This window comes from Bactrocera tryoni, chromosome 3 (assembly GCF_016617805.1).
Source record: "Bactrocera tryoni isolate S06 chromosome 3, CSIRO_BtryS06_freeze2, whole genome shotgun sequence".
NCBI classification, from domain to species: Eukaryota; Metazoa; Arthropoda; class Insecta; order Diptera; family Tephritidae; genus Bactrocera; species Bactrocera tryoni.
In genome coordinates, this window is record NC_052501.1 from 64,624,951 (window position 1) to 64,637,761 (window position 12,811).

At 38.2% G+C, this 12,811-nt stretch overlaps 1 protein-coding gene across 1 annotated transcript in view; it reads right to left on the minus strand.

The window, feature by feature from the left end:
* The window catches only part of LOC120770734, a 153,560-nt gene extending 141,857 nt beyond the window's left edge, over positions 1-11,703 (minus strand). The window contains exon 1 of the mRNA XM_040098323.1: positions 11,662-11,703. Coding sequence (XP_039954257.1) covers positions 11,662-11,703 — 42 coding nt within the window. The remainder of the gene's footprint in view (positions 1-11,661) is intronic.
* Positions 11,704-12,811: the final 1,108 nt, after the last annotated feature.

A 12,811-nucleotide genomic window follows, 5' to 3' on the forward strand; every position in this document is an offset into this window, starting at 1 on the left:
TACACTGAAAAAGAGCTAAATAGCATGCTTAGTGCTAATGTTGGACTTTTACTATGACTATGACTGTGTTTAAACTTTCAAACCATTCCACTGAATAGTGAATAAAGGCGCGGAAAGTAATAAATGATAATTTCGACCCACAAATGGATAGAAGAGGAGTTAATATGAGTAATTCCAATGAGCATGTCACTGTCCGTCTTTAGCTGAAAATCTATATCTCAGAGATTACTTGACCGATTGAAATTTTTGCAGAACACAATCACATCATTCTTGTGTAATCGGACAACAACCACGCCTACTTCCCATAAAACAAATTCTCAATTTCTTTTAATTTTTCTTACTTTACATAATATATATCAGGCACCAATGATTTTTTCGGACTCAAAGCTATGCAAAAATAGTGCTTCTATACTGTCATTACTGAATCAAGGACTATCGAAACCGTATATAATTTTTCAATTCCCAGATTCTGAATATGTGAACTTCACAACCTATGGCTGATTTTTTACTGAAAATATCGGTTCTGAGGTATATTATTGAAATTCAGAGATTCCTCATAAAAGTCTGCTTTGATCAGGTAAATTTCTAGACTTTATGTACAGAATAAAAAGATTTTCAGATTTCCGTTTGAATTTATTGCAATATAAGCAATCAATTTGTAAGTTATTTTGGCAAAATGAAGAAAAATGAATTCCAAAAATGTGTAAAATTGGTCCACGAATTACCTTAACCATCTACATATACATATATCATTTACAATAAATTTCCTTATTCTAGCAGACTTTTTCGAGAATATGTCGGTCAGTGAGTGTGATATCTTCATAAAATTGCTTGGAAACATGTACTCGAGTGTATTTGAGTTAAGGCAACATCCAGCAAGGATTAAAGACGAATATGTAGCAGACATGTGACTTCATGCACAAATATAAATGACAGTGTGTATATAAAGGCAGAACTTAGTCCAGCAGGTACAATCTTTTATAAGAGTGTACAACTGCTGGCGTATGCCGATGATATTGATATCATCGGCCTCAACACCCGCGCCGTTAGTTCTGCTTTCTCCAGACTGGACAAGGAAGCAAAGCAAATGGGTCTGGTAGTGAACGAGGGCAAGACGACTTGGCTCTCACGTCACAGTTGTCAGTAATAACTTTGAAGTCGTTGATAATTTCGTCTATCTTGGAAACAGCGTAAACACCACCAATAATGTCAGCCTGGAAATCCAACGCAGGATAACTCTTGCCAACAGGTGCTACTTCACGAACAAAAACAAAACTCTATAAGTCACTCATAATTCCCGTCCTGCTATATGGTGCAGAGTCTTGGACGATGTCAACAACGGATGAGTCGACGTTGCCAGTTTCCGAGAGAAAAGTTCTGCGAAAGATTTATGGTCCTTTGCGCGTTGGCCACGGCGAATATCGCATTCGATGGAACGACGAGTTATATGGCTACGTTGGCTAGGACATGTTGTCCGAATGGACGAAAACACTCCAGCTCTGAAAGTATTCGACACAGTACCCGCCGGGGGAAGCAGAGGAAGAGGAAGACCTCCACGCCGTTCGCTTAGAATATCCAATTGGCGCCACATAGCGAAAAGAAGAAACGACTGACGCGCTGTTGTTAACTCGGCTATAGTCGCGTAAGCGATGTCTACGCCAGTAAGAAAGAGAAGAAGATATATAAAGGGAGATGCACTTTGGGGTTCCCCATTTTATTAAAGAAAATACACAGAAACTACAAATTTAATGGGAAATATTTACTATGATTTCGACTGGTAACTGGCGAACGACACGCCTGATGTTTTGCTACAAAGCCTGAATGTAAACAGGATTGTCCGCAAAGACTTTAGATTTCGTATATCCCCACAGCGAAAAGTCTAAATAGTCAGTTATCATGTCGCGATAACGGTCGCCATTGACGGTTACGTTCACACCGGCATCATTTCGAAAAGTTGTGGACCGATGATTCCACCAGCCCACAAACCACACCAAACCGTTTTTTTTAATTTATGTCAATTTTGGCCTCATCACTTAACGTCGGATCTTTTTGTAACCTTTCAAGTGCCCATAGAGCGAAGCGATGTCGCTTGGGAAAGGCGATCGGCTTCAGTTCTTGCAAAAGCTATATTTGTTACACTTTCAGTTTAATATCTCGACTTAATTTGCGCCAAGTCGTTCCATACGTCAGTCCGAGTTGCTGCGAACGGCGCCGAGTAGACTCTCCACAATCTTCGTGTACACTTTCAGCTACGGCTGCTATATTTTTTCCCTGCGTGCTGGTCATGGTATTATATTATACAATAATGAATGCTGGGCCTCAAGGTGGGTGATAGTGGTGCGTATAGTACACTCAGTAGGCCGATTATGTTGACCATAAATTGAGCGAAGCGCCCGAAACTTATTCTTTACAGAACGTGACTTTTCGTAATAAAATTGCAATTTTTAAACATTGTTCAGGCGTAAGTCTTTGCATGATGAAATGCCAAACAATATTGAACAAAAATAACATGACAGCGTGACAGGGCTAACGTGTAATCTGTCAAAAATAGGCTATTGAAAAAAGTATCTCTACTTGGATCACCCGTTGTATTAATTGCTAACGCACATATGTATGAAAATTAATGAAAAAGTATGTTTGTTTTTTTGGTGGGAATTGCATATTTATTTTAGTTGTTGTTATTGTTGGGATAAAAAAATGCACACAAAGTGAAATTTACAAGTCTGGCAACTGTAGCAAAAGCATAAGGCTTGAAAAATGCAAAAATAAAAGATTTGGAAGTTTGTAAATAGAGGTGGCTTGAGAAAATCGGCGGGAAGTTTTAAAAAAATATAAAAACGTCAATACGGTGTGTTTGCAACTGATAAATGAAGATTAGAGCAGGCTGATTTTATTTCCATAAAAATTTTAAAAAATCTGAATAATCGGTTGCATAGAATAGATGTGATATAATTGTGCGATCTGACCGGTTCCGACAAATGATGAATAGAATATCAAAATGTACCTAAGTGACTGAATTGAAATCGGTTTTAGCCCCATAGTCTCTTAGGCAAAGTTGTTTGTAACGATCCGTAAAACGTTTTCCGCGTACACAGCTTTTACATTTTTTTTCCAACCTGTAGAACCCGCCCTTTTGTACATATAGTTTTGTTCACATAACGGTTGTTTGTAAGTCCTAAAACTAAAAGAGTCAGATATAGGGTTATATATACCAAAGTGATCAGGGTGACGAGTAGAGTCGAAATCCGGATGTCTGTCTGTCCGTCCGTCCATCTGTCCGTCCGTCTGTCCGTCCGTCCGTGCAAGCTGTAACTTGAGTAACAATTGAGATATCATGATGAAACTTGGTACACGTATTCCTTGGCTCCATAAGAAGGTTAAGTTCGAAGATGGGCAAAATCGGCCTACTGCCACGCCCACAAAATGGCGGAAACCGAAAACCTATAAAGTGTCATAACTAAGCCATAATTAAAGATATTAAAGTGCACAAAAGATCGCATTAGGGAGGGGCATATTTGGACGCAATTGTTTTGGAAAAGTGGGCTTGGCCCCGCCCCCTACTAAGTTTTTTGTACGTATCTCGGAAACTACTATAGCTATGTCAACCAAACTCTACAGAGTCGTTTTCTTTAGGCATTCCCATATACAGTTCGAAAATGGAAGAAATCGGATAATAACCACGCCCACCTCCCATACAAAGGTTATGTTGAAAATCACTAAAAGTGCGTTAACCGACTAATAAAAAACGTCAGAAACACCAAATTTTACGGAAGAAGTGGCAGAAGGAAGCTGCACCCAGGCTTTTTTTAAAAAATTGAAAATGGGCGTGGCCTCGCCCACTTATGGACCAAAAACCATATCTCAGGAACTACTAGACCGATTTCAATGAAATTCGGTACATAATATTTCCTTAACACCCTGATAACATGTACGAAATATGGGTGAAATCGGTTCACAACCACGCCTTCTTCTAATATAAAGCTATTTTGAATTCCATCTGATGCCTTCTCTGTATAATACGAGTATAAACATTAGGAACCAATGATGATAGCGGAATAAAACTTTACAAAAATACGGTATTTGAAAAATATTTAAATGACGGATAATGAAATCTCGATTATCACTTTACCATGCGAGAGTATAAAATGTTCGGTGACACCCGAACTTAGCCCTTCCTTACTTGTTTTGATTAGCCTTAATGTACATATCGATATTTCGAATAAAACATGAAACAAAAATGTTTGTCTGCGTGAGTGCAAAGCGTGTCTTGAATCCAAGATAGCCGTGCAAATTGCACAAAGTGCTTGCTGACATACGCACATATTAGCATATATGTAAGTATGGTACTTGCACTCACATACACGCATGCAACCAACTGAACTGCAACGTTTTCAACCTACGAGAAATATGTAGTTTGAAATAGCCTTTTGGGTGTCTGAGAAAGAGAGGCCAAAAACTTTTCTAATTGTTTCATAACTCGCGTTTGTGTCCCACACTTACACACGCACACACAATGCTTCATGTACAGTCTGCTGCCAAAAATGTAAGCAAAGTCGGAGCAAAGAGGTATGCATGCGCATGCGTAAGCAGCAATCAAACAAAAGTGCTCTAACGAAGTGCCCGCTTTCTGTTCCAAAAGTCCATAAATACGTACAAATATGTACCATGCATGCAGTTTCTATGATGCTTTTTTGTTGGAACTGTTTGTTTGCAGTTTGTAAATTCTTTTCAATGAGAGTCTTCATCATGTCTTGCAATAACTTGCGTTTTTACCAACTCCGTTTGCTGAGCTTCGACTTTTTCCTAGGCGCTTCATATAAGTTTTCAATATGATTGAGAGAAATATTCCGAATGTTGGACTGGCTTAGAGGTCTTACAGCAATATTTATCTTATTTCCTTTTCAATTAAAAAGCGTAACACCCCCTTTAAAAATCATCAAACCTGTTTTACTTTATTGATAAGATGTTCGGTTAGGTAAATAGGCTGATTTTTTGTTAGGCCACGAATAATTACTCTTGCACAGCTAGAGATGCCTATACGCTATCATGTTTAAAGCTCCTAGGTTTGGATCGAAAGACCGTCTCATATCTATAAAGCGCCTAGAGCAAACCACATATTTATTGAGCCGGATAATAACTGCTTCAGCCAATTCGCCGGGTTCGTAGAAAGACAAGATTCTACCTTAGTTTAGCGAAAGCTGGACAATGGATAATTAATTGTCGAGATATTTGTACCAGCAACTTTACCAATTTGTGTTCTCAAAAATCTATAGCCTCACCGCCTGAGTGCCAATAAGTCAAAGTACAATATCGACCCTTATTATTATCCACAAGTGTTGGTTCCTGAACTGCACTTACTGAGCTCGCTCGAGGCAGATATAGAAACTTTTTATGTGAAGCATGGAATACGGGAACTCAGTGACTGTTTCAAGAAAAAAATCGCGTAAAATTAAAATAACTAATAAACACTATAAATCTTATGGGAACAACAATCTCGTTTTATACACGAAAAGTTGCTATCTAAGAAATCTCGAATGGGCCACTTTAAAGGTTTTTGAAACGATAATCACAGCTATTTTCATGGAAAGTAATCCAAGTAGTACTTTCATAAAAAGAACATTGAACGCCTAAGTTTTCAATGAAAATTATTACAAAATTTAGAGTGTTTTTCGTATCTTACAGTTTCAAGAATTTTAGCCATATAATAAAATGATCTAACTGGACCTATTTTGTTATCCCATTGCCTCATCTAGATCCATCATGAACTTCACTTGGAGCTAGCTTAAGTTGCGACCAGTGACAGTATCTCTCTGCTCTTTCTTATTTGTTATACTACTATGAACTAGTAAGTGCTGAACGCGACTTAAGCGACTTATTTAAGTTTACATACTATACATATGTTAAGATAGGTAAAGTTAATCTGGTAGGCCAATCAGCCACGCATAGACCAGTTTAGGTTATTTGCGATACCAGTTGGAGTTCAGTTGCTAGGTCCAAGGGGAGTAATCACCCATTAGGACGTCAGCACTTGACGTGAATTTTAACAGGCTCTGCGGCCTCACTGTTTATATATCCGCCAGTGTATCATAGTCATCGTGGAGATCTCAGATGTTTACAGCGTAATCTTGCCAATGTGTGACAAGTTTGCACCATTGCACTATGGGCCAGCGCACCATTATTTTTGGCATAAAATCAGAGAAAAGTCGTAGATCGCTAAAGCTTCGCTCAAATGCTTTTCATATACATAGACCTTTGTAAAAATGAGGGTAGTCGGAGTACTGCCACTCCTACCCCTCGTAGATACAAAATATTAAAAATTTTGTAATATGCAAACGTTTCAGTAGTTTATAAAAATGAATTTATTTTATCCAAAAATGGAGAGTATAAAGTAAAAAAGTTTATGTTTTTAAATGTTTACGTTTATTAGTGAGTGCATTTCAGGCAAACACAACCGGATTTCCCGACAGCTACAAATTTGTCTAAGGAAGAACATTATGTAATAACAGGCATGTGAGATCATTTTTTAAATGCATTACAATATAACCATACATTATTCCAAATCCTGTTCAATATCAACTTCTAACTCAAAAGAATATTCAGAGAGCATCTCTATATCGTCGTCCGAACTACAATTTTCATCATCATCTTCATGACGGGACGTAGAAGCTACGTCTAAATTGTCTGGAACAGCAGGCAACTCTAAAAGTTCAGTAACTTCATGTGGGATTCTTCGGATTAATTTATTTTTAGTACAATTATTTAAGCAGATACTTGATAACAAAGGGACAGAAGAATCCATAGCTCTATTAAACACATCGACAATATTGTTACTTCGTGAATTTTTCCTCGCATGAGCAATACGATCTTTTTTGTAAAACTTATTTCTTACTCATTTCTAAAGACGCCTCCATTATTTGTGCCGAATGAACTATGTAAAATCTTGTCGACTGTTGCCGACATTGGGTACCAATCGTACTTATTGAAATATAAATCGGCAGTATCTATACAGAAATCATTGAACTTTTTAAAATTAATGCGAAATTCGTACGAAATTGACACCAGTATTATATGAAAATGTCTCAATAGATCAATGTCAACATTAGTAATTGATGCAAATAGTTCTAAGTTAGCGAACACTCTTCTAGCCGTATTCCCATCGTTTGTTGAGCCACATCCATTTGACTTAGGTTGGTCAATATGCAATCACATTTTCTCCCAAAATTTTTTCTGAATTTCCTGTTTTCTTTGCTTAATGGTATTTTTGTCTTCCGGAATCCTTACTTGCCACTTTTTTATACCGATTCTATACGAAAGATGTAATACAAATTCCAGAAATCGTATCCAAGCATGTAATCGACTGACGCCGTACTTTAAAGTGCTTGGTTTTGGTGCAAAAACAGGAGATTTTAGATCTCTTATAGACATAAATTGTTTCGGACTTGCACCACAAATAGGACAAGATTGAGTAGAATTTGTTCCGGTTAATATGTTCAAAACCTTGCCATCTATCAATGTCATTTATAAATCATATCTAGTGATAATTTCCGTACCATCCTCCAAATCCCATTTTAACGGCGCTAAACTAGATATTTGCAGATCTAATTAATTTTTGCAGCTAAAATATGTTCTTTACTTTCTTTAACGTACTCAATTTTAATTGGTCTGCAAAACCGTATGGATTGAGAGGTGCGGTTAAGCCAAATGATCTGATTCGAAAATGATATTAATTTAAGAGGTATAATTGAGGTTTCAAAGAGGGACTGATCAAAGGACTCCGGCGTGTTTTCGTTAAACATCTGTTTGAACATACTCTATCTTGTTGAACCATCGAAACCGTAGCTAAATATCAATGTAGCTTCACTTATATCTGAGAGTTGTTCAATAACTTCTTTTTGTAGCAATAAAATTCTCTTGGCAGTGTGGTCTACCAGTTTTTGTAAAGGAACTTCTACGTAAGTTTCACAATTCGTTATCCCCTCTGGCCGGGAGTGAAGCTTGCATTCAATTAACTTATTGTACGCAGGGTATATGTCGCAATTACGAGCTTTGTTTAGTAATTGCATGTTTACGTACTATTGCTTGCTCAAGTTATTCTCAAATAAAAACACTAAAGCTTCTTCTGCAGATAACGCAATTGGACTTTTCTTTGTAGAAACAATAATTTTCTTAATTTTCAATGGTCTTGTCGGAGATTTAAGTGACTCTTTCAACACAAATCTTAAATCAGGTTCATATTGTTTATATAAAAGGGACCAAAATGAAGTAACGCTCACATCCACAGAACATAAACACGACTGATAAATTTACACAACAAAACCACATACTTACACGAAATTAAAACTCGCTCACAACAATGATTAAACAAATGCCAGCTATTCCATTTTATATAAAATACCTTGATTACGATTTTCCATTTTTAGAAAGAAAAAAAATGTTCACCCTTCACTATTAGAAACACTTGCGTTTTGAGTTATTATTCTTCATACGAATCACGAAAAACCATATGATTGAAATGTCATCTTTGAACGTACGGTAAATGAATAGGATTGCCATCTGTCCATATACATTTTTTTTTTTGAGATAAATATAGTGGTATTAATTATATGTATTAATTTCCTTTTTTGAACGATGCAAAAAAAATGGTTTTTTGCCAAAAAAAGCGGTCCGCTGGCCCATAGTGCATTGTTTGCCTGGTGCACTGCTTTAAACATTTCCTGCAGTCTTCTCGATCTGTCAACCCCATCCTGCGGGCGTGAGTCGCCTCCAAACAGTGAACAGTTAGTATTCATATCAAGTTACTACGGTCTCTTCTATCGAGTGCCAATAGGAATTTTGCGTATAGATTAAGATAAGTTCTCTCTCTCTAAACTCTAGGAGAGTTTTTCAAAGGCAAATACTGTCGTTGATAAGTTTGAGAACATGAAAATGAAATTTAGATTTTAATGAAAGGATTGTAACAGAGATTCAAGTCCTTATAAATAGTTCAAGACGGTCACCAATGATCTTCGTATAGCATATCCAAATGTTCTTCGCACAATCGACTTCGGAGAAATTTGTAATAAGATCCGATGAAGCCGAAAGCTTCAAAAGCTGTGTCCGGTATTTATCGATGGAAGAAGATGCTCGGGCAGGCATTTTGAGTAAAGTGAATTGCGTCAATTGTATACTTGAAGACACTATTGAAATCTAATACATAATCAGTTGACGACAAACTTTTACGTGCAGTTTTATGCAACATGCGTCGTTTGGGCTTGTGATGTGCGGCATGTTGTTATTATGCAATGCAGCATGGTCAATTACATTTCCTAATAAATCACTTTAAGTTAATGACATCAGGCTGGTTAAACTCGATTTGGCTTGAACGACACGACATTTCAAGGCATAAAAAAGACTCGCGTTTGTCCATAAAACCACAAGCAACAGACAGAAACACGATGCAGACGCTTCAATATTCAATTTAGCCCGCACCTCGGTCTCCGATTGTGGCGCGTGCGTAACCAGTTTAATTGCGACTCTGTTGATTGTTGCCTGTTGAAAGTTGATTCGGCCTCAGTTAGCTACTGTAGCAGCGAAGTCTTTTGTTTTGACGCGAACTCTTCGGCTCAATTACGTAGCATATTCTTTGGTCGCTCTCACTCACTAATGATTGCCGTAGATTGGCGACGATTGAGATTTCGGCTACAATGGACAGAGGCTTCCCTGCTTTGTTCAGCTTCTCAGTTGTCGTCGCTGTTGCTTTTGCTTACTTATAAATGCCTGATCGTGTGTGTGTCTATGGCTTCAGCTGATCCACGAATTCATAATTATTTGCATTATTGGCAACGTTTTCCAGCGCTTGAAAGTGAAAGTCTTTCGGTGCCAAAATACGCGTTGAATGCACCTAAATTGTTGGTATGGCACCCAAATTGGTTTGATGGTGAATTTTTATGAATTTATAATGCAATATTTCTTGTTAAATATGTGTTATCGATTGGCAGTTTCGACGGGAAAGTTGGCTTTAGTGCGAATTTATTATTTAAAGTAATAACAACCCATGCTGAATGAAAAGTGTTGAGCTGAATCAAGACTCAATTGAGTTAGAAATATAAAATTTGGCTTCTGACCACAAGAAACAATTAAAAATATGTTGGAAGGAAAACGTTTTATGTTGAACCCAGAAAAAAATTTTTTATCCGTTACTGTGAAGGATATTATTATATTATACCACAGATATAGTTAAATAGTTTTAAAGTGAACGGAATATGATTGAGCTTGTCACCTCACAATAAATTCGGTATTAACCACTGTCCATTCGAAAGAAGTCCAAAAACATTTAAAGACGATGATATGGAGACGTTGCTCGATGACGATTCGAATGAAGCTCATGAAAAGATTGCTTCAGCAATGGAAGTCACCCGTCAAGCCATTTTATAGCCACCGCATGAGCTGAGAATGAATCAGAAAGTAGGAACTTCGATTCCTCATGACTGCAACACCAGGGAGACACGAAAAAGTGATTCTGCTATATGACAATATTCGGCCTCACCTTGCCAAAACCGTTAAAACTTATCTGGAAACGCTTAAATGGGAAGTCCTACCCCACCCGTTATATTTCCTAGATTTTGCACCGTCCAATTATTATTTGTTCCGTTCGATTATACATGCTCTAGCTCGGAAGCGCTTCCACTCAGAAAACTCATGGAAAAATGTCTTGATTTGTGGATAGCATCATAACATGAACAGTTTCATTGTAATGGTATTCAAGTTTTATGGGAAAGTTTGGAAGAAGTTGTGACTAGCGATTGACAATACTTCGAATAATTCATTTGTAATACTGTCTTTACAAATAAATTGTATTTTCATTCAAAAAATAGCGAGAACTTAGTTTCGCATCTAATAATTTCTACTCTACTTCAAACAACGGGACTCCACTGCCTAAATTATTTGCACAATCTCATGTAAGGATGGTGTCATGTGTAGAAGTTCACGCAAGTGAGGAAAGTACCCTGATCGCCATTCACTTGGGAGTGGCCAGGGGTTCTTTTACATATAGCTCAAGCAGCTCACGACTTCCAGTTTTGGCCAAGTATCTTCTGGGTAGTCATAGAACATGCGTTTGAAGGTGAGCTAAGGTGAGAAGACGAAACAAGGGCGATGTGACCAAAATAGCCTTCTACATATGAGCGCTTGGAGCGCACCAGAGCTGCCCCGCCAAAATCATGCTTGACGACTTTAACGCCTGGGTGGGCAAGGAAGCACAACAGTCGGTAAATTCAGCATTCACGATAAAACATCCCAAACGGGTTAAGGCTGTTCGACTTCGCCGGGGCCCGAAATATGGTTATCTGTAGTACTCGATTCACACAGGAAAATACATTAAGCTACCTGACTGTTTTCGGATCGAAAAGGCACCAACCAGATCGATCATGTTGTGATAGACGGAAGACGCGTTTCCAGTGTTCTAGAAGTGCATACGCTCTGAGGTCCTAACTACCACTCGGACCATTGTCTTGTTGCAGTCAAGATTCGCACCCGCCTCTGTGCAAAAAAAACGCACGTCGGCAAACACAAGGAAGGTTCGACGTCGAGAAGCTGCAATTACAACGATTTTCTACTCGACTGTATTAATTGACGTTGCGCAACACCGAAAGCTTCGTTAGGATCGTGAAAGACTCCTCTCACGCCGTTCGATACCAAACGAGGTTTCAGACATGGCGACTCCATATCGTGCGAGTTCTTCAATCTGCTGCTGGAGAAAATAATTCGAGCTGCAGAACTTAGTCGAGCAGGTGAAATCTTCTATAAGAGTGTGCAGCTGCTGGCGTTTGCCGATGATAATGATATCATCTCTTGCCATCAGGTGGTTTTTCGAACTGAGTAGGCATTTGAGAAGTAAAGTCTTCTCTCGACGAACAAAAACCAAACTCTATAAGTCATTAATTATTCCCGTCCTGCTAAATGGTGCAGAAGCACAGACGATGACAACATCTGATGAGTCGACGTTACTAGTTTTCGATAGAAAGGTTCTACGAAAGATTTGTGGTCCTTTGCGCGTTGGCCACGGCGAATATCGCATTCGATGGAACGATGAGCTGTATGACATTTACGATGACATTGACATACATAGTTCAGCGAATTAAAAGACAGCGGCTACGCCGGCTAGGTCATGTTGTCCGAATGAACATTGGGGGGCACTGAAAGAAATACTACTATACTTCAACTCAATCATTAGCATTTCCTGCTATAAGAAATCAAAAAGAAAGGTTGTTGGAACATTAAAAGTTTTGAAGATAGCGATATTCTGAATCAGCTCAAAATAAATCTAAATATAACAGATTACAACCCAAGGTTGGATTTCAATAGTGCCATTTACCTCTTATGGTTAATGAAGAAGAGGTTTAGTAGGGGAGGAGAATACTCTCCTCGTACCTACGGGTCCAAAATGGACTGTGGAATAGGGACGGGAGTATACTCCGAAAATTTCTCTACATCCGTCTATCAAACTCAGTTAGCAGAAGTACCAGGCATACAAAAGGCCTGTGGTGTTCAACTCAATAGTTACGGGAGAATATAGAAAACTACCATAAACACAGATAGGCAGGCGGGCAGGCTAGCCTTGTCAACGCCAATTTAATTTCAGCGTAGTCAAGAAATGTAGGAAGCCTTAAGCTCTCTAGACGAATGTAAGACAGTACCGCGCCCGCTAGGAACGATGAAGAGGGAGTTAAATATGCAATTTTAATCAATTGCTCAGGACAGGTGCAAATCTACATGTATTTAAACAAATGCAAGAAAGCGAAGCAGATACAACGAAAAGGGCTTATTAAATAAG